At 42.2% G+C, this 21,096-nt stretch overlaps 2 protein-coding genes across 2 annotated transcripts; both read left to right on the top strand.

Annotated features, from left to right (window-relative positions):
* The first annotated feature begins 3,413 nt into the window (after nucleotides 1-3,413).
* Nucleotides 3,414-9,219, top strand: LOC121331000. Its single transcript, XM_041278087.1, has 2 exons — nucleotides 3,414-3,573; nucleotides 5,159-9,219. Exon 2 carries the CDS (start codon nucleotides 5,296-5,298, stop codon nucleotides 6,373-6,375), a length of 1,080 nt encoding a protein of 359 aa, XP_041134021.1. The 5' UTR covers nucleotides 3,414-3,573; nucleotides 5,159-5,295; the 3' UTR covers nucleotides 6,376-9,219.
* A 221-nt stretch (nucleotides 9,220-9,440) lies between these two features.
* Nucleotides 9,441-17,329, top strand: LOC121331002 (G-protein coupled estrogen receptor 1-like). The gene is made up of 2 exons (XM_041278088.1): nucleotides 9,441-12,077; nucleotides 14,169-17,329. The coding sequence occupies exon 2, from the start codon at nucleotides 14,556-14,558 to the stop codon at nucleotides 15,630-15,632; it is 1,077 nt and encodes a 358-aa protein (XP_041134022.1). The 5' UTR covers nucleotides 9,441-12,077; nucleotides 14,169-14,555; the 3' UTR covers nucleotides 15,633-17,329.
* Nucleotides 17,330-21,096: the final 3,767 nt, after the last annotated feature.

The raw sequence follows: 21,096 nt of genomic DNA, 5'->3' as shown, positions 1-21,096 counted from the left end.
CAGACAGGCCCCGTGTTCAATAAGCAGGAGCCGCCCCGGCTGAGCGTGTGGTGGAAGGCTCCCTGCTCAGACAGAGCTTCCAGCCTTCCACACTTGCAGAGCAACTTTTAATTAAATCATTACAGCTGTGAGCAGACTGCCTCAGAAAGTCAGAATGAAGCACAGCTGGCGCCCTCTGCTAGTAAACAAAAACACTCATTTTAAATAAATTCATCCCAGGATCTCAACATTACAAGCCATTCATAATGTGTGAGCATAGTGAGATAACTGATCTCATGGTTTCGATATTACCAGCCGTTATGAAGTGATCATGAGATATACACACACACACACACACACACACACATTATATATATATATATATATATATATATATATATATATATATATATATATATATATATATATATATATATAGAGAGAGAGAGAGAGAGAGAGAGAGAGAGAGAGAGAGAGAGAGAGAGAGAGAGAGAGAGAGAGAGAGAGAGAGAGAGAGAGAGAGAGAGAGAGAGAGAGAGAGAGAGATGATCTTCCTCAATGAGCCACTACAGCATATTGCATGTAAATGTTAAAAAAAAAAAAAGAAAGAAAATAAGTAACATGTAATTATTTAAAGACTTTCTTGTATAAACAACAACATCTTTTGGTGAAAGTGCCAAATTACAGCTAACCTTTTTCAAATACAGTCCAATTTGTCACAGAACGGGCCCTGGTCATGATAGGTCACCCTTGCAGTTTTACACTGTAGTCGGTGATCCCTGTATAACATAAAGTATTCATAAGCAACTAATGTTTTTTTTTTTTTTTTTTTTTTGTTTTTTAATATTTTTATATATAATATATTTTTTAGTACGAAAAATTTTTTATTTAAAAACACAATTTTTTTTGTGGGACAATTATATAATGCAAATGTTAAGTTATATATGTTATATATATATGGAAATAAAACATATGCAGAGATGCGCGTTAATGTTTATTGTTTAAGATTTATACATAATATTATATTACTTTGAACAACAGTTTTTATTTCTATTTTGTAAACTTCAGTGCAGTTATGGGCAATCATAAAATAAAATCATAAAGAAAACCAGGAGCTGGCTGACTAGTAAAATGAAACTCTTACCTGGGAGCTCTGAGATTCATTCTTGTATTCTAAGAGCTTCTGTGCACTGCGCTACATAACAAAATTAACTACTAAAATAGACTTGCAGGCGAAAACGAGTTTAAAATAGACATTAGATTGTTTCGTTATCAAGTAGAAAAAAGGTATGCAATATGTAAGGCTGACCTGTGCTTTTCGATGTTTGGTCCTTGGGTGAAATGATCACTCTAGCTACGGCCATGTTCAACACTGATATTTATTTTTATTTGGAATTCTATTCTGGATTGAAATATTAGTGATAACGAGTGTTTCAGGATCTCCTAAGCGCTGTCAAACCTGGACTGACATATTCCGCCTCACAACATCCAGGAATTAATTCCTTATTTAAAGCGAGTTAAACCTCAAAACCCATTTGCACATAAACACACAGTAATGGGGAGCGTCAGATTGTGCGTATTGCTGGTGTTTCTTCGTGCCTGTGTGAGTGATTTTAATGAAGACCATTCTGTGGTAAATTCTTCTCGATATTTCTGACAAGCCAACTATGATGTTTTAGATGGAGAAAAGTGACACTTCTTGTTTGATTTGAGATTCCTATTTTAATAACTGATCAGCAACCAAGTAAATGTGCGATTGATAACTGTAGCAAGGCAGCATTTGCACATGAGTTTCTGAAGGACCCCTGAACCGGCTACTAAGCAACCAAGCTCAGAGCTTTTAGAATATCACCCAAAATGCCACAATATAACGCTAAATTAAATATAGTATTAAGAACAATTAATTAAAAAAAATTAACAGGAAAACACACACGTGGTATTGAAATTATATTTCATAAATGTTCAGGGAGTATCTATCATTTATTTATCTAATAAAAACCGTAGTATTTTAACCCTTCAATGTAGCACCGTAGCAGAATCTCCAAAATAGCAGCTGCTACGGCCAAATTGTAGCTGTTGGCATCTCTGAAAATCGGGACTAAATCTGTCCCATTCTGCCTTCTGTATCCTCCCTGACAACAAGAAAGCCTCAATTGTTAAAGCAAGTCACATGTATTGAACTGCACTCATCAGACACCTGCCATGCCTGAAGCACACCTTTATATAACCTCAAGCCACCGAGTGCAAGTAGTTGTGATCTCAAGCTCTCAGTCTTTGCAAGAGAACTTGTTCGCTATTGTGCATCAGCCCTTCAGAAACTTCAAAATAGTACTTATCCAGTACTAGAACTTGAACTAGAATATAAAGGCTCCTTCAACCCAACAATATAAAACAGCCATCAAACAGAAACTGTAGATAGAAAAAAAAAAAAAAAAAAAAAAAAAAATGTTGAGCAAGGAGCCTACAGAAGCTAGTCTGTGCTCAATTGTCAATCAATGATCTTGCACACGTCATGGCATGAGGCTCTCCAGTGAAATTTTTTTTTTATCTTAACTGAAACAAGAGCTGTATTATTAAAAGCAGAGGGGAGCACAGGTATGAAAGAGCTGATTGTGAGGCTCGCCGGCACACCGGAAAGCAGCTACTGGACAGAAGGATTGTAGGAGGCTGCCGGCTCAGACCACAAAACCTGCATTTCACCTTCCGCCTGCAGAAGCTGCACTAGAAGAGCAGAGCCAGCCAGCCAGCCCACGCCATGCACACGCTATGCACATGACCTGCTACACGTCCCATCAGGGAAATCCAGACACATTATACACGAACAGAACAATCATGCTACTCCAAAACCAGTAAAACATTAAATATATAGCACGCCTTCAAATGCATGAGTTCCAAACCTCGACAGAAATCCACTTCAACACCCTTTACCGTATTTCCTTTGTTTTTATTTTTTTAAAAGATATCTTCATTGTATGTTCTCTGTCTATTGCCCTTGGCAGATAAACACAAGGCTGTGCTGGTTTCGCTTGCCGGGTGTTTGATCATCCTCATTCGTGGTGTAACTACAGCACTCCATGAATGTATAACACTTTCTGATATTGTACAGCCAGGCTGTGATGTCATCTTCCGACAGCATACGCACCAGGAATACATCAACAAAGCGTTCACTTTATACGTAAACGCTTCTCCCAGCAGCTCTCGTGGGACCAGCCATTACGAGGTCTTAAGTCCTATTTGATGTAAATTTCACACACAAGTTGAGAATGAGGTTACATAACACAGTCCCACAGAGCAGCTTTACCCATTTATAAAAACAGACACTTCAAAACACTCAAGAACAGCATTCTTTTTAAGAGGAAAGGTAGCGGTCACATGACAAACCAAAACCCCCCCCTTCCAATACACAGCCTGGGTGTAAGGTTTCGAAATGAGCTCAGCCCAATTCCTGTTTGAGCTCACTGCTGAGAGTCTGCAGCCATCCTTCACTGCATGACAGCCTCTGCTACTCGGCTCTGCACAAACTTTTCAAAAGGAAATTGCTTTCTTGTTGCACACACACACAGAGCCCCCGACTACACTGTACACCGGTCCTTGGTAAGTACAGACCTTTCTTTATTGTCTTCCACTGTCTAGACAAAACAAGAAGCCAGACGATGTACTGCAAAGGCTACCTCGGAGTACTGCTCTAGCAGCATAGATGGGCTGACGTGGCCAGAGCCAATAGCCTGCTCTTTGCAAAGTGAAAACATTTTAAAAACTCTTTACTCAAGCAAACAGCACTGCCTTTGAAAGTGGATCAACATGACGCTATCCCTTTAAATGAGTTCACTTCCGATTTCATTTTCAACTTTTCCTTCTAATAAAAAAAGATAAATAATGGCTGGAGCTTGCAGGCACAACGAAGAGAGAGCGAGAGAGAGAGCGAGAGAGAGACGGTTTCAACAAAGCTGCCTCAAACTAGGTCTTCATGTAGTAACAAGAATGTCATCCACGGATTTATGTGAAATTCTGGGAGTTAGTTTTGTAATTTATTTTTTTGTTAGTTCTCTTCCGCTCCAGAGCCATATAATGGAGTATAATTTACAAAATCTAATATTTAAAAAAAAATTAATACAGATGTTAAAGTAAAACTGAAAAGCTGTGTGAAAACTAAAAACAAAATAAAAAAACGGAACCTCCCAATGCACATTCCTCGCTGTGGCCATGAGGTTTTTATACAACCCATTATACAGAGGGATATTTATAATGCATCAGAACCCTGTGTAAGGTCTACCACAAGCTAGTATGTGTTTTAATTGTTGGGTTACAGGGCAGAAAAGCTAAAGCTTGCCAGCTTAAGAAAAAAATAGACTAAAGCTACATGCATCCGATTCTGAAAAACTGCCTCCTGGAAGACTGTGGGCCCTACTCGCACAAATTTAACACATGTTCATCATTTTCTTTTGTCCTTATATCCTTTAACCCTGTCATGCAAATACACACATACATGTGTGCTCTGTATGTTAGTATGTGTTTGCAGGGGAAGGTTTCCCCTCCTGTTGCAAAATGAAACGTGACCCTTCACAGGTGATCTGGCTTGAATCCCCGTCGCCCCCGACAGTAACTGCTCCCTGAAACCAGCTGGCACCAGATGTGAGGAGATGCCATACCCCCAGTGTCTGTGGATTCTACAGGGGCAAAGCACAGCAATACTGCAGGGTTAATTAACAACCCTGCGTCACAGCTGAATTCTCAGGAGATGGCCCCAAGACTCGTATTGCAGAGCAGTCTGATCCATTCCACATTTTGATACAAGCTTAAATTGGACAGCTTGATAACTACACACAATTAGTTATTCAGGCCATGATAAAAACTAACAGGGATCAAACTGCTGTGCAATCTGGGTAGTCTGTCCATTCAAGCATTGACAAAGACTGCAAAATGACGTTAGACTTAAAATGCAAGGCTGGTCAACCTCCAGCAATTCTGCAGAACTGTATCTGAAATCTCTGCATGGCATGAGAGTCTGCAATATGACACGGAGGAATAGGTGGCAGTATTCTTGTAGTTATCACAACTTACTGCAAGGCTTTGTCTGCAGATTGTGAAGTACAACATTTCTCAATGAAAACATAAATTCTTCAAAACACCTGTACAGTATTAACCTCTCTCTCTTCTCGTTTGCCTTTGTTTTCTGCAGATCTGATCTGGTGACCCAAATTTCATCTGAAAAAGAGTTTCTTACACAAGCTGTTCCTAAACTCTGTCATCTTTCTTGAAGATTACGGTTATTGAAAGACTATACACACATATATCGTACATCACTATATTCACACAATGAGCAGGCTTGCGTACCCGAGCAAAAGCTTGAACCGCAATTACAGTATAGATGACCTGGTCCTCTCTGCGGACATCTCCTCAAGAGCTACATACTGCTACATTCTCCTGGCACTGGCTGGTTTGACAGCCAGCATCTTCATCCTAATAACCTTCATCAGAGGCTGCAAAGGAAGAAAGAGCCTGACCAAGGTGGACACCTTCTTCTTTGCCCTTTCCCTCACCGACCTGTATCTAATACTCTGCTCCGTCTCTGTAATCGCATGCAGACCCAGCTACTTTGAGACCACCAGTCTGAACTGTGCGGTATTGTCGTTTTTCTTCAACATCAGCTACTTCAACTCTCAGTTTCTCCAAGTGGCCATGCTGTTCTTCTTGACGTTCGAGGAGAACCGCCCCAGCGTAGCTCTGCTGATAAAAGCGCTGGACAACGCTCTGGCCTGCGTCGGCCTCACAGCCCTCGGCGCCCTCCTCGGTTCAGTCTTCACAACGGCACTGCTGGAGACGGGCCAGCAGCTCAATGAGTCCCTCTACTGCCAGCTGGACCCCCTGCAAGCTGGACCCCGGTACGACATTGCCAAGTTCATTGTGGGGATAGCGCTTCCCTGCCTCCTCCTGACGCTCCTCCTCGTCAAGTGCCTCCTCCTTTGGAAAAAGTCAGAAACCGGAATGGGTTTGGCGGCCAAGCTCAAGGCTTGTTCTGCGTTCGTAGCTGTGGCCTCGGTGACGCTCGTCTGCAGGATCTTTTACAACGCCGTCCTGCTCCACAGAACCTCCCTCAAGTACGGGCTGGGCAGCTTCTCTCCGCAGCAGGAGGCCCTGTGCAACGTGGCGGAGCTGGTGATGTTCTCAGGTAGCTGCCTCAGCTTGGTGCTCATCGTCTCTCTTCATAAACCGTGCCGGGAAGGCATGGTAAAAACTCTGAAGAGCCTGAAAGACCCCTGCAGTAGAATCGGCAGGGACGAGACTCACAGGAATATCATGACGCCCACCACAGAGATCGCAGAGCAAAAAGAGGACACTGTGTCGCTGCACACCAAGAACCAGGGAGAGGCGCCCGGGGCAACCGACAGCTGCTGATGAGCGGGCAGAGGAAAAGCAGAGAGCCGCTGGCATCGACAGGAGTGCCCATACTCACCGACAGACCTTGACTGCAAGAACTTAATTAAAAAATATATATTTTTCACCCTTTTTTACTTTACTTTTTAAAAGCTGTACAGTACTGCTTGGCAGAACCCTGTTCAGAATGGTAATCTAGTCTCAGTAATGACACATAATCGGATAATCTGTACTGCAATAAAAATACCTTGTCCTCGCCACTGTTTTTTTTTTTTAATCTTTTTAAGATATGAATGTTTTGTATAGTTGTCATAGCATTATGACAACGACTGGCTTCTACAGCTGCTACATAATGATTCACCCCCCTTTTTGAAGCCCCAAAGAGCCATCTGGCAGAGTAGAGGCCCTAGCTACTAAGACACTTGTTTTAAGCGGTCATATTTGGCAGTTCACTAATAATGCCATTTTTCATATCGACAGACAACCTGGCGCTAATATCACAAAGGAACATTAGTAGGTCAGGCAGCATTCTCAACAGCTGAGCCTTTTAGCTAAGAAGCCACCAGCAGATTAAAACTCCCTTTGTCTTCAGAGAATCAATCATCAAGAAGATATGTTATCAAAATCGGAGAGACGGCTTCTTTTGCTTTGTGGAGCTGGAATTGAACAGATATCTCAGGGTCCCTGTGCAGCTCCTCGTTGTTTAAACAGGAGCAGGGTTCTGGGGTCGGAACTCGGGATCTCATTACAGTTTAAAAGATTTTGTGCTTTCAGAGGTTTTTAATGTAGTAGCTGCTGCCTGTAGCCTTTCTTGTTATGTATTATTACTGCGTGTTTTTACATTCCCCAAATTAACATCCAGTCTCAATTCTGATTACCCGACATTAGAAATCTGTTTCGGGATATTTATCACTGGCTTTCCATATGCACTGTGATAACAAATTGGATAGGTGTATAATCTCATCAAGAAATCCGCTTTCAACTCTGTCCAAGTGGCAGAAAGAAATAAAGGCATGTTCGCCAAGTTTTAAGCAGGCAGACCCCAAATAACCTGTTTGCACGGCAGTGGGCTTGTGTAATCATCCACAGGGAAGGAAAGACGACAACACAGCAGCTTTGCCCATTTCCAGGTTTTAAGACAAGCTTTATCAGCCTGCGCTGATCAAGTGTGTTTTATTAATCTCATAGTAAAACCAGGAATAGATCAAACTGCTGTGCAATTGGGGTCTCATTTCCATCCCCGATCTAGAACTATTAAAACACTCAATAGCGTGCCAAATTTATAAATAGTAAAAAAAACGGAATTAATTCAAAATGAGAAGCATTTCAACAACAAGACGTTGAGAAAGACAGACGAAGCGTTCCTCATTGAATGTTTTACAATGATGTAACCATAATCAACGTTCCTGGAACTCAGGCAGTAGGTCACACAGTCGGCGCCGCGAACACTCGACCAGCTGTGGGCTGCTGAAGTTTATACTGTTCCAGACAAGGGCCAGGACAGGTTGTGGACCAAAAACATTATTTAAAATAAAACAACTTCAGTTGTCTTCTGAAGTTCTGGAAGGTGTTGAGGTACCTGGGGAACTGCTCAACGTTAACACTGCAAGGATAATGAAGGGTTAAACCAACAATATGAGATATGCAAGACAGGCATTTTCTCTCCTTCACACAGAAATGCACACATATTTTAGTTTCCTTACAACACAGATGGCCAACATAGCACGTGGTGTACCCCCATTGCAAGTGAACACAAAACATAAAGCAGTCTGCAGACTTCTCCTTGTGTTTACAGGATAAACACAGATTATATCTGGACTAAAATTTTACTTAAATAAGAAACCTAATTTCCAAGTATCTATGGGTGTAAACACGTAAATAAAAGGTGTGTTGACATGTTAATAAAAGACAACTGGCCAATCCAAGAAAATGGCAGTCAAAGAAGGTCAAAGTATCTGGAAAAGGTGGCATAGAGTGTTTATATAATTGTGTCTTTGGATTTACTGCTGTCCCATGTTATCAGGTTTCTATATGTGGAAAGCATGGAATACAGAAAAGTTCTACTGTGCCAACCAATGCATCTGAATATATAAAATACACCCCTTCACAGAGTGTTTTACAAATTCAATGTCAATCTCCACTCGAGGAAACCCTTTTGAGTTCCACAGGTTAGCCCCAAGCTATTCCTGACTATCTCCTTGCCATCATTAAGTGTTTCATACTGTACTCCATCTCTGTAATCGCACACAGAAACCAGCTACTTGGAGACAACCAGCCTGAAATGTGGGATCTTGTCGTTTTCAACTCGGGAATCACTCTGTTCTGTTCCACTAAACATTTAATTTCCTTTCCGGAATCGCTTGAGTTTCAAGGAAAACCGTTAACGCTAATGGGACCGATTCAATTTTACGTCCAGGTCGTTTAAGGTCGGTTAAGGACATGCGCTCCACTAATAAAACACACGTGGCCCTCTTGACTCTATTTTACTTGACCACGTTCCCTGTGCGGTCGTGACTCACCTTCTGCACAGAAGGGCTGCGTAACCTGCAAGAAGATAGCGTTTTCAAAAATATCCACGTAAAAATTGAAATAGGCCAAGCAAGATACACCTTTCCGCTTGGCCACTGAACATCCTTGTTTAGTTGCTACCTGGCAACTTCCTACTGTCTGAACTCTTAACCAGGTGCACATTACACAGCCAACATACTACACACCAGAGCTCCACGTAGGGCCCACTAGAAACACCAGGAGCTCTCCGACCACAAACCACTCTTAAGTGCATTTTCAATTAGCCACCTAGGCACAATCTAGAAAGGGTGCCCCTGGCTCTTAATTGGGTAAAAGAGAGGACTTAAAGTTCTTGTAGCAAACACATTCTCTGTAGTGCACGTTCATTGTTTATAATCAAATGTAATAAACAGTAGACATGTATTTTATTTTATTATCATGATATCTAGTTTTTTTTTTAGCCTTCTTAACAATTGCACCAAGAGGACTGCTGACTGAATCAGACAGCTGTGTGGGAGATGCGAGTCATGTGACTTAGCTTGACTATTATGCGAGTTCCGCTACTGCCCACAGAAAGGAAGTTTCGGTTTGACTACAGCACCGGTTCTACCCATTCAATGTGGACACATTCTGTTTGTCCTTCCAACTCCTTTCTTTGACCCATCACATCTCATTAACAAGCAGGCTTCATCTTTTCAAAGAATAGTTGTTCCCAAAATACAGCTGCACTTAATGCAGGCAGCACGCTGCGAGGAGATTTGCAACCGAATGTATATATATAAATATATATATCAAAATACACAATCCCTAATTTTTTGGAACTGCAGACAGGAATTTGCTGCTTCTTTCGTTCGTTTGTTTTCTAAACTGGAGAAGAGAATGGCAAAGCGTGGAATAAAACTGAGAGGGGGGAGGGCTTTACACCTGACAAGGCAAATGTTAAAAATATCCCTACAAAAACCAGCAGGGTTCCCAAATCCAATCCCTTTTGAAATTCTCGTCTGCATGCCTTACCTCCGCTTGCATGGTAATAGACTGCTTTGGGGTAACGCTATCACACCGGAAGACGAGTGGGAGTGCTAGTGCATGTCACACACACACACAGCAGCCATGAACGGTCTTTTTGATGGGTTTTTAACTAAATCGCAAGGCCTGTCCTAAGCTTGAGGGTGAGTGAAGTAAATATTGAACAGGAAACTGTGCAAGGTGCTTTTTATTATGAAGGGTTAGCATTAACAAGCACAAATTGCTATTAATAAACAAGGTTAGGTCATGTGTCTTAATCAATGGAGAGCGTAAATATGACAAATATTTAACTTCCTTCACTCACAGAACACAAAAACACAATCAGCTTTGATGAGACGGAAACTACCTGTGACATCAAGCAACTGGGCTCGTAGGGGCGTGGTTAATTCTGTCTCCTCTGCATCACGTTCTGCCGTGTGGTTCTTGTTTAAAGCCCCAACTGCAGCCCTTTAAATGGAACTTAAAAACAGGAAGGCAAGAAAGATGCTTGCATCCTTTTCAATGTTATAGACATGACTAGGACACACTCAAATGCCCTCAGGAATCAGCTCTGTGCTTATAGCAAGGAAATGTTGCATTGAAATTAATCTAAAATATGACAAGGCAATTAAGGCAAAGTGCGCATGGGTTTCATCAAGCTGCTGGTTGTGAATGTGAAGGAGACAGTGCTAGGAATCCCGCTGCACTAGGCAGGCTGGACAGAGCGCTTGGAATGCAAAAGGGTTTCAAAGCATATCCTGCGCACTTACAGGACGGCTGCCCTGCCAAAAACACCTCACACTTCCCACCGGAGCGCCACTTACCCCACCTCAGTGCAAGCAGACTGACCCCTGCCTCATCATCATTCACAACGCATCTCATCGAGGATTCGTCAATCTCAGTGCAAGCAGACTGACCCCTGCCTCATCATCATTCACAACGCATCTCATCGAGGATTCGTCAATCTCAGTGCAAGCAGACTGACCCCTGCCTCATCATCATTCACAACGCATCTCATCGAGGATTCGTCAATCTCAGTGCAAGCAGACTGACCCCTGCCTCATCATCATTCACAAATCATCTCATCGAGGATTCGTCAATCTCAGTGCAAGCAGACTGACCCCTGCCTCATCATCATTCACAAAACATCTCATCGAGGATTCGTCAATCTCAGTGCAAGCAGACTGACCCCTGCCTCATCATCATTCACAAATCATCTCATCGAGGATTCGTCAATCTCAGTGCAAGCAGACTGACCCCGGCCTCATCATCATTCACAAATCATCTCATCGAGGATTCGTCAATCTCAGTGCAAGCAGACTGACTCCTGCCTCATCATCATTCACAACGCATCTCATCGAGGATTCGTCAATCTCAGTGCAAGCAGACTGACCTCGGCCTCATCATCATTCACAAATCATCTCATCGAGGATTCGTCAATCTCAGTGCGAGCAGACTGACCCCGGCCTCATCAGCCTTCACAAATCATCTCATCGAGGATTCGTCAATCTCAGCTGTTGCAGGCATCTCACACGAGGCGACCAGTGAAGCAGAGTCATTCATTTATCGTACCACATTAGACCACGCTTACAACCTTGAGGCAGCAATAGGCTTTCTCCCTGTCAACCGGCACGGTTACTCGGATTCTGTGTCTCGTCTCAGAATTGGTTTAGTGAATCCACCAGCTGGAGAAGAAGTCTCGGAAATCATTAATTACAGCAGACGGCTGTCCATAGAACTTGCACAGCATTTAAAAGAACACATATTTCTGTTGCAAGGAAACGACCACAAAAAAAAAGGTTTGACATGCTGTTAAATTTCTGACATCATAAACATACATTTGAATACTTGTTTTTACACTTTTTCAATAAATTTCCACATTGATAATAAAAAATTCTATAAAAACCCAATAATAAAATGTATGCATCCGAAAGTTGTCCAGAATAATAAAAAGTACTTTTCCTGTTTTTTTTTTTTCATTCACCCATATGCCACTGACAAGTTTGTGTGACTGGCAGCGTGTTATGATTTGCTGTTCCCAATGCAGGTCCTCCTCTGAAAAAGCAGGGGAGGCACACAGTCAGTCAGACAGCTCCTGCATGCTTCTCTGCTCAGCACACAGTTTCCAGGAGCTCCAATGGGAAATACAGAGCTATGGCACTTCACCACTGTAAGAGAGGAACAAAAAACGATAACCCTTCAACATAAAAGTAAGTGGACTCGTTTCTTTACGAATCGATTAAAAAAATAAAAAATACAATAAAAATCAGGCAGTTTCTTTGGTTTAGTATCAGACCTACAGCAAGCTGGCTTTCAGTCCACTGCCTTAAATAGCAATTGTGGTTCAAGCAAAAGGATTTGTGCAACGCAGTACTATACAGTTAGAGACTGTACACCACCTAACTTTGCCTTTCTATCAGTGAACAGAGTGCAGTAATAACTCCAGTCGGTGAAAGAGTTTATATACAACGCAAAACAATTAGCAGCACTGGAAAATAATGTTTTGTGAATGCTAGTGCACTGAGTATTTATTTGTGCAATGCATTTCTTCTGGGAGTTTGGCAACAGCACTGTAAATTGAAGAATATACAGAGCTAATCCTGGAATACGAAATATTCTCCTGCCTAAAACATGTTAGCTTTACAGTAGCTCAGCCCTGTTTAAAAAGGCTACACTTAAAAAGACTAAGCATTGACTTTTCATTTTACTGTAATTGATAAAGGCATGGTTGAAAGTTTAGTCCAGGTTTAATTCACTGCAGGAGGGTCACAGCTCAGCCTACAGTACTGGTGTGCGGCGCAGCATTGCAATCACACCCTGCTTGATTTATGAAATCGTAGAGGTTTATTTTACTGGAGTATGAGAGAAAAGATGAAAGCCAAGCTGGGTGCTGTACAGAGCCGAAAAGAAAGCAGACAAGCAAAGCAAAAAAAAACGACTTTGAAAAAGGAGTTGCACCACATAACTTCATAAAAATAACTGCATGCTAACTGAATTATCTATACATATAGAACATAGAATTTTAGAACAGCACAATGTACATGCTATGGGAGCCTTGTAAAAGGTGTAGTGCTTTAGCGTTTTTATAACCTTCTCTTGCTGGGTTTGGTTTGCTTGGATCCCTGTGAGTAACGTGGTAGATATTGTATATAAGAAATTGTTCACGTCTTTAAAAACGTATCCGCACTCATCTGTTGTCTCTTGTTTTTTATAAAAGATAGCATTCATCATTTCATAGTCATGTCAGTAAATGTAATAAAATCACAGAATGGCAGAAGTATTAAAACTGGATTGCAATGCCTTTCTTCAGTATTGCGGTTCTCTGCAAACCCAACTTTTATATTCCAATTATTATTATTATTATGATGTACTTTTAAACACTGTTTGAATTTGTGCTCACATATGTTAGGACACCCCTGCATGGAGATCTGCAATAGGATAAAATAGATTAGTGTAATACTCCTACATGAGAGATGACTGTTAAACACATTGTTTGATCTAAAAAAAGAATAATCTAACTATCTCACTTCCTTCTTTAATAACACTAACCTGTTCTGTTGTATGTGTGTGTGTGTGTGTTGGCAGGTCTATCCATATACCCTTAGTAACTTCCTCCAATTATTTTGCATGACATTTGTTTTGATGACAAAGATAAATAAATAAATAAAAGGACACCACGACAGGGCACTGCGATTGCAGCTCCTCACACGGCTCTTCACCAAACTTGCTTTGATGTCCGAGCGGAACAGCACGCCGCACTCTGCTTCCAATAGATTTCAAAACGACAACAGATGTTCCGACCGAGAACAACGTTACCGTGACAGAATGAATCGATGGAAAACGTGAACATATTTCACAAAGCATACAGATGTACAAAGGTACTCGATCGAAAGACGTGACTGCTTTCTCTTGGTTTTATCACACCACCACCACCACCCCCCCATAGCCCCCAGCCCCTATCCCATCCCATCTCTGGTCGACACAAAATTACTTTTGAATGAACATGCATTTACAGTGAAAAGTATGCTACAAATTGCACTTCAGCTGAGAGTAATTGCTCTGGAAACCCAGGGCAGGAGTTCATTAATAAATGCAAAGATTCTGTCCCCTGGAAAATTAAAAGCTGCTGTCTCGGTGTCATGCGAATCAAGTTTTATGTCTTCAAACTGATTACATTTTTAATTAAATGCAGCAGGTTAAAAAAAGGTGAAAAGAGAAGAAAAAAAGTGAATGCTTTCCAATTGAAAAAGTTTAAGCCGTCTTTGTATATTTAATAAAATACACGTGTTGTTGTTTTTCAGATCGGGTGGCATGGAAGATGGAAGATGTTCAGAGAAGAGAGTTTTTATAACCTGTTACCGCTGTTTGATTTGCTTTGATCCCTGAGCCCTGAAACATTGTGCCTTTAGCGTACAATGGATTGTACAAACTAGTTTTGTGATCTGGAAATCAATTAAAAATTCGCTTCCATTGAAGGATGGGTTTGCTTTTGTTGGAAATGGCTTCAGACTGCCCTAAAGTGGTCAAGAACTAGCTGGAGGACAAGGATATAGAACACAGCTAAAACATATGGGAGGGTTAAAACATTTAAGTGAAACCATGGGCAATTAAAAACGTTTGACAATGTAGCTGTAACAAGAAAAAAACAAGTGACGTGACTCCGATTCAAGCAAGCAAAGCAATTCAGTATGGAAATGCACACAAATTCAATGATCCACATTTACGTAAACAGCACAGTGTTGGAGCGGAACGGTTCTTTCGTCTGCAATGAAACCACATACGGCTTGGCCGAGGACAGCGCAGAGACCTACCAGTTCTACGTCGTCAGTCTCTTCCTCTCGTGCTTGTACACCATCTTCCTCTTCCCCATCGGCTTCATTGGCAACATCCTGATCTTGGTCGTGAACCTGACGCACCGGGACAAGATGACCATCCCGGATCTCTACTTCGTTAACCTGGCTGCAGCAGACCTGATCTTGGTGGCGGACTCCCTGATCGAGGTCTTCAACCTCAACGAGAAATACTATGACATCGCCATCCTCTGCACCTTCATGTCCCTGTTCCTCCAGATCAACATGTACAGCAGCATCTTCTTCCTGACCTGGATGAGCTTCGACCGCTACGTGGCTCTGGCCAGCGGCATGAAAACCGGGCCCTTCAGAACCATGCAGCAGGCCCGGCTGAGCTGCACTCTCATCTGGATGGCCTCCATACTAGCCACCTTGATGCCGTTCACCATCGTGCAAGCCCAGCACACGGGGGAGGTCCACTTCTGCTTCGCCAATGTGATGGAAATCCAGTGGCTGGAGGTGACTCTGGGATTCCTTGTGCCCTTTTCCATCATCGGGCTCTGCTACTCCTTGATCGTACGGATCCTCATGAGGGCTCAGAAGCATAGGGGGCTGTGGCCCAGGAGGCAGAAGGCGCTCCGCATGATCGTGGTGGTGGTCCTGGTGTTCTTCATCTGCTGGCTTCCCGAAAACGTCTTCATCAGCATCCAGCTCCTCCAAGGGACAGGCGACCCCGCACACCCAGACGACTGGACGCTGATGCACAGCCACCCACTGGCCGGGCACATCGTCAACCTAGCTGCCTTCTCCAACAGCTGCCTCAACCCAATCATTTACAGCTTCTTGGGGGAGACTTTCAGGGACAAACTGAGGCTGTTCATTAACCAGAAAGCAAGCTGGTCCGCACTGCATCGCTTGTGTCACCACACCTTGGATTTTCAGATCTCTGTTCAGAATGAAGTTTCAGAAGTTTAAAAAATAAATGAAAAATAACTATGTGAGGCTTTAAGACCAAAGTGAGGAAGCCAAAAAAAAAAGCTAAATGCTACGGGGATACCTTTGTGTTACTCTGAAGAATCCCGAGCAGCAGCATCGGCTGCAACGGCAACAAACAATGGGATTGCCCAGCGGTCCTGACAGCACGGTACACTTGCAGGGATACTGTACCAAAGTACTGCCATACATGTAGCAGTATGCATTTGGTCTCAGCCCATGTGGCACCATTGGTAGATCAAAACTTAAAATACCCCTGTGGTAAAATTCTACTAATGGCCCAAAATGTTTAGGCTGCCTTTGTGCCATCATTGCCACTTGGCACCGAACCACGGAATTGCCTCAGGTGGCATTCCCAAAGATGATTTCGTAGGGGAGTTTTTCTGTACTGATAATGGGGCAATACTCTGTATTTACTCTGCGGCTGAAAGCATTGGCACAATCCATCAAATCAATTGCAAGTAGTAGAACTTGCCAATTTCCCCCAGTACTTTGAGTTTCTGCTTACAAGTTGCAACACGAAAGAATGGCAAAGGGTATAAAAAATATTCTGCTCAGGCCGTCAAGTTGAATAAGTCTGTTATACTGTCCATTGATATCTCATGGAGGATTCGATGCAAGCAAAATGGGCATTCTGAACAGACAATGAAAAGGCAGTCCGACAAAAGCAGACCTTGTTTTTTCCGATATGTATTATTTTGGGTTAGGGTTAGGGTCAATCCTTTTCCTTTCAAAAGCAATGCAGAACATGAACTTTTTTTATAATGATGGTACTATTACACTGTTAAACCCTGGCTGTTGCAGTGGACAGGATCATGGATAACCCTTTGCATAAGAGATGGCAATTCAGTGAAATGAAAATGCTGCACTGCTTTTGGTGATCCAACAATGTTACCCAACTTACCCTCAACAGTTTCCTTGGTGCGCTTGCCCTTTGGCATTGACTCACTAGACATTAGAATTGCTGCCTTCCATATATTCCTATTCTATGAGAGGACTCTCAGTGCGTTCTCAGAGCTAGTTTAAAGTCTGCAAGTGGCATCTGCGCTGGAGATGAATCACAACAAACAGAGACACTGACAAAGCACAGAGGAAAGGAGCCGTCACAGCAATTTCTTCATGGATAAACACACGATCAAGTTCGCCTCTGCAAGTGGAAAGGATGACACATGTTATATTAAACAATTTGCCTACACAGGTTAATAATAAAGATTAGCAGGCAGGTTCCATTTCTGATAATTATACATGTATAATATGGGTAAACTGCTTTGGAAGGGACACTGAAAATGAACACACTGTCGGAAAAGGTCTTTGTGCAATATTTACAGATACTGGATGTGTGCGTTTTATGGAAACTGTTGGGAGTAATTGACAAATAACTGCTTTTCTTTTTTTACAAGACATGTAAATTTATACATACAAAAAGACAACGTTGTTTAACTTTGATTGCGTGTCTTATTTTCCCCAGGGCTACTTTACACAGCAAAATTCAGATCACGCAAGTACATCACAGCTAAATGTCTACCCAATCAAGCACATGCTACCCAAAAAAATGTAATGTGCTGTAGAAGGCAGGCTGTCCTCCAGTATCTTAAGAAAAAAAAGAAAACATGTTGTTAGAACATAAAAACACTACAAGAAACTGTATAAATTCAGCGACAAACATAGTCTTTCAGACACCGAGAATGACTTCTAGTCAAAACGTTTGCATCAAATGTATTGGTCATGTTTTTTTAGTATTTCTAAATGAAGCACTGTGGATTGTTTAAGCGTTCCCTCAGAAATCTTGTTAAACAGTAGATCTATTTAAATAGTAACGGTACATCCATCTATCCGAGATCTCAATAAATGAACAGCTTGCTGTGTGGAGGGCAGAGAGCTGCTCCCTCCAGCTGTCAGCAGCCTAAAATAAAAAAGCACAATTTTTAAAATTTAGCAATTACTGGAGTACATCACGGAATACCCTGCTCTGCAGAAAACCGTAATGAGATATCATACCTTTGCTTCAGGCCAAATTATTATAGCAAAATTCTTTTCAAAGTAAATTAAATTTAGACTTTTGGGCTTTGCAGTGAATGCAAGCTGTTTTTTTTTTGTTTTTTTTGCACGACAGGGTTTTCTAGAGAGACCACGCAAAAGCGTTTTCACTAGAAAATGGATCACTTTTAAGAGCGAGTGGCAAACTTTGTCGACGGACTGGACTCAGCTCATTTGTCAAAACCAGAGGAGAGTATCAATCCTCCTAGAGGTGCTGCAATTCAGGCAGTGTCTACTTCATCACTTTTCGGAAATAGTGGCTCGAAACCTGGTTCCAGGAGACCTAGTTTGAAGCAACTTTGCTGTATGAAAACGCTAACTCTCCTGTGGTGTGCCATGCAGTGGCCTGAAACTGTGTCTCCTCAGCTTAACAAGACAAATGACTTTGACCTCTAATCCAATACAGCTGTCTGGTAAAAAGTCTTGGGAGGTTTTTTTTTTCTCCCTCTCTGTCTCAATACAATATAATACATTTCTTTGCACTTTTAGAGTCCGGAGGTCCCTCAAAGTCACTTAGGTTGGGAGAATTTGCATCATTTCATTCCAATCCTGACAGAAGTAAAAACCCAGAGAAACTGCACAGTGACATTTGGAATGAACTCTCACTGTTTTCAGTTAAGCTTCTTTCAAAATATTTTCTTTAATGAAACCCTCTTGAGGCACTTAGGCTAGTTTGCTTGACCCCCATTTATTTAGTTTTATGGATTCAAAGCCCTGTTTTAGTCTGAGGAGATGCCGGTGGTCCCAGACAGTGCAGTCCCTCTCCAGTTCAGCTAGAGAGTAGAAGCTTGTGTGCCTGCAGCTGAAACTACAGGGAATGTAAACAAGCTAGGTACACAACCAGAAGTATTTCTCACAGACCGGTAGGTTGGTGTAAATTGTGGGACATTTCAGCTTTTAAGTTTAAAAATCAACTTTGCAGATAAACTTAATGTAATCTAACACATCCCGCCTTCCCTCTCCCACTTCATGCTGACAAAAAAAAAAAAAAAAAAACAGATGCATACACACAGGCCATGAACATACACGCTTCCTTCTGCCCAAACAGTTGGCTTAATCAAGCGCAAGTCAAACTACGGTCAACAGTGTTTGCCTCGGGTGTCGTTGTTATTAAATGTGTTGAGTGACCAGTGTTAAATCTGCTGTGAACTGGCAACACTGGATAACTGGCTAGCTGTTTGTCGGATCACAGGGGTGTACTGGGATTTCGAGAATAAAGCATCGTCATTACACCAAGACTTAGGCTTTGAAATAATTGCCACGATTCGAAAGAGGTTCTCCTCTCCTCTGCGTTCAGATTCAAAAGGATCAGCAAACACGTACCGAGTGACAGGTGAGTAAACGCATTCATGACGAGCGGTGCTGCTGGACTGAAGCCCCCTGGCATTGCTCAGGGACACCAAGCTCAGTGCAGGCGAATGCAGGGGCAGGCAACCTCTGCTCTTCCGTTCTTGGATTGGTCAGTCTGGCACATCTGTGAGTCATGAAGACCAGTACACCCCGAGCCACACAGAGCAGGTAAAGGTATCTGCGAGGATCCCCCCTGCCCCCCCCCCAGTCAGTCAGTGGAATCACATCGCAAGTTTCCAGCTCTGCAGCAGAGTTAGCCGGGACTCAGCGGCTTGTGATATTCCCTGGAGAACTGTAAATCTGCACTTCTCAGACTCCTGATTAAAAAGAAACACAGAGCCAAAATCTAGATCGCAAAACGTTTTGGCTCAAAATCTTAAATCTGATTCTTGACTGGTTTCTGTGTGTTTTTACAAACGCCGCACAACTATTTCAGAGTTTGTTTACTTCACTTTGAAGAGCCAGAACATTTTGCGATAAAAGATCAAATACAAAACAGCTTCTCAATTACAGGAAAGGGGCTTAGATTTGGAATGAAGAAAAAGCGCAGAACTCACCAGTCTGTGGATCATAGCACTCAGACAAACCACTGAGTGTGTCCATTTCCTTTCAAAGAACAGATTCAGAAACTTGAAATACACTGCTGGGAGATTTTATTATACGGTATTACAAAAAAAAAAAAAAAAAAAAAGTCAAACTGCATAAACCCCTGATGATTCAACAACCCTTTTCTAACTATATTGTAAACCATATCACATGATTGTGCATGGTAGCAATTATAAAGCAAGGCACGCAGAAAAAAAAAGAAAAAAAAACTGGTTTTCTAGCTATTTTTCAAACACCTGGAATGAACAACCTAAACACAAACGACTTCTCTCGTTTGGACTGAAGCTAATCACGTACGCTCTAATCTACTGTGCGCCCTACATAAAATATGACAGGTTCAGTCATATACGCAATAGTTTATACACCAATTTCTCGAGAAAGATCAAACAAGTTTCATTTCCGTCTACATGGACCCGACCTGTGAAACAGCGATCACCGTATACTGCATTGGAAAACAACTCAGGAAACAGCAACTCAGCATAATTGGATTTCATGTTGCTAGCAAAACATTGTGTCTTTATTAATGTGTTCCACATCCCGAGGACCAGGAATCTTTTAACCTGCTTTGTATTAAAGAGAGAGAACTGATGTTTAACTCTAACTATTCTTCTTCTTCTTCTTATTAAGTCTAAACTATGTTATTATGTTAGGGGCACTTGCTCAGCAAGCCCTATCGAGGTAGTCTCTTGAAACACTTTGACACTGTAAAATTCAAGAATGGAAATGAGAGCAGTTTCACCCCTTCCAGGTTTTACTACTGTGTGTGTAGGTAAGTTATTCGCAGCAAAACCAGGACTGGATCAAACTGCTATGCAATGGGAGCCCTGTTTCCAACCCTGAAATTAGACTCTTGCAGGCAGGAAGTGGCCCGTCACAGCAGTCAGGGGATAAACACATTAATATTTCTGGAGAAACAGGTTAACAATGACTAGGAAATGCAAGGGGGTGTAATATTCACCTACCCCACAAGGCATCCAGGAGCGAGGTCAATTACTTGCACCGGGAAGGCAGTGCCTTCCTGTTTTGTAATAATGAAGTCTAGCTGCTTCCTCTCACACAGAAGCAATGCTGCTGCGGCAGGCTGCTACACTCACTGTGAGGACTGCCTGCTGCAGGACGAAAAAAACTGCATTTCAACAAATCCAGCGTAAGCAGAATGAAACGTAGCACTAGCAAAGCAAGCAAGCTCACTCTGCAGTGCAGCTTCAAACACTTTCTACTGGGCTGAAGCTAACTGGCATGGCACTAGCTAAGGCAGCGGCCTATAGCAGTTGCCACAGTGGTGAGTCAGCTAGCGAGACCAGAGAGAAGCCAGCAAAATTCGGAGCAGCGCGGTGAAGGGACAAACAAACCGATCCACTTGGAACAGCGTTTCTTGAGATTTTATTAGCATGGAGAAGGCAGATCGGCCCGTACTGTTTAACAACGCCTCAAACGCAGCTCAGATCTTCGG

This window comes from Polyodon spathula, chromosome 18 (genome assembly GCF_017654505.1).
Source record: "Polyodon spathula isolate WHYD16114869_AA chromosome 18, ASM1765450v1, whole genome shotgun sequence".
Classification (NCBI taxonomy): Eukaryota; Metazoa; Chordata; class Actinopteri; order Acipenseriformes; family Polyodontidae; genus Polyodon; species Polyodon spathula.
Note: the sequence above shows the minus strand (reverse complement) of the source record. Positions and strands in the feature narration are given on the sequence as shown.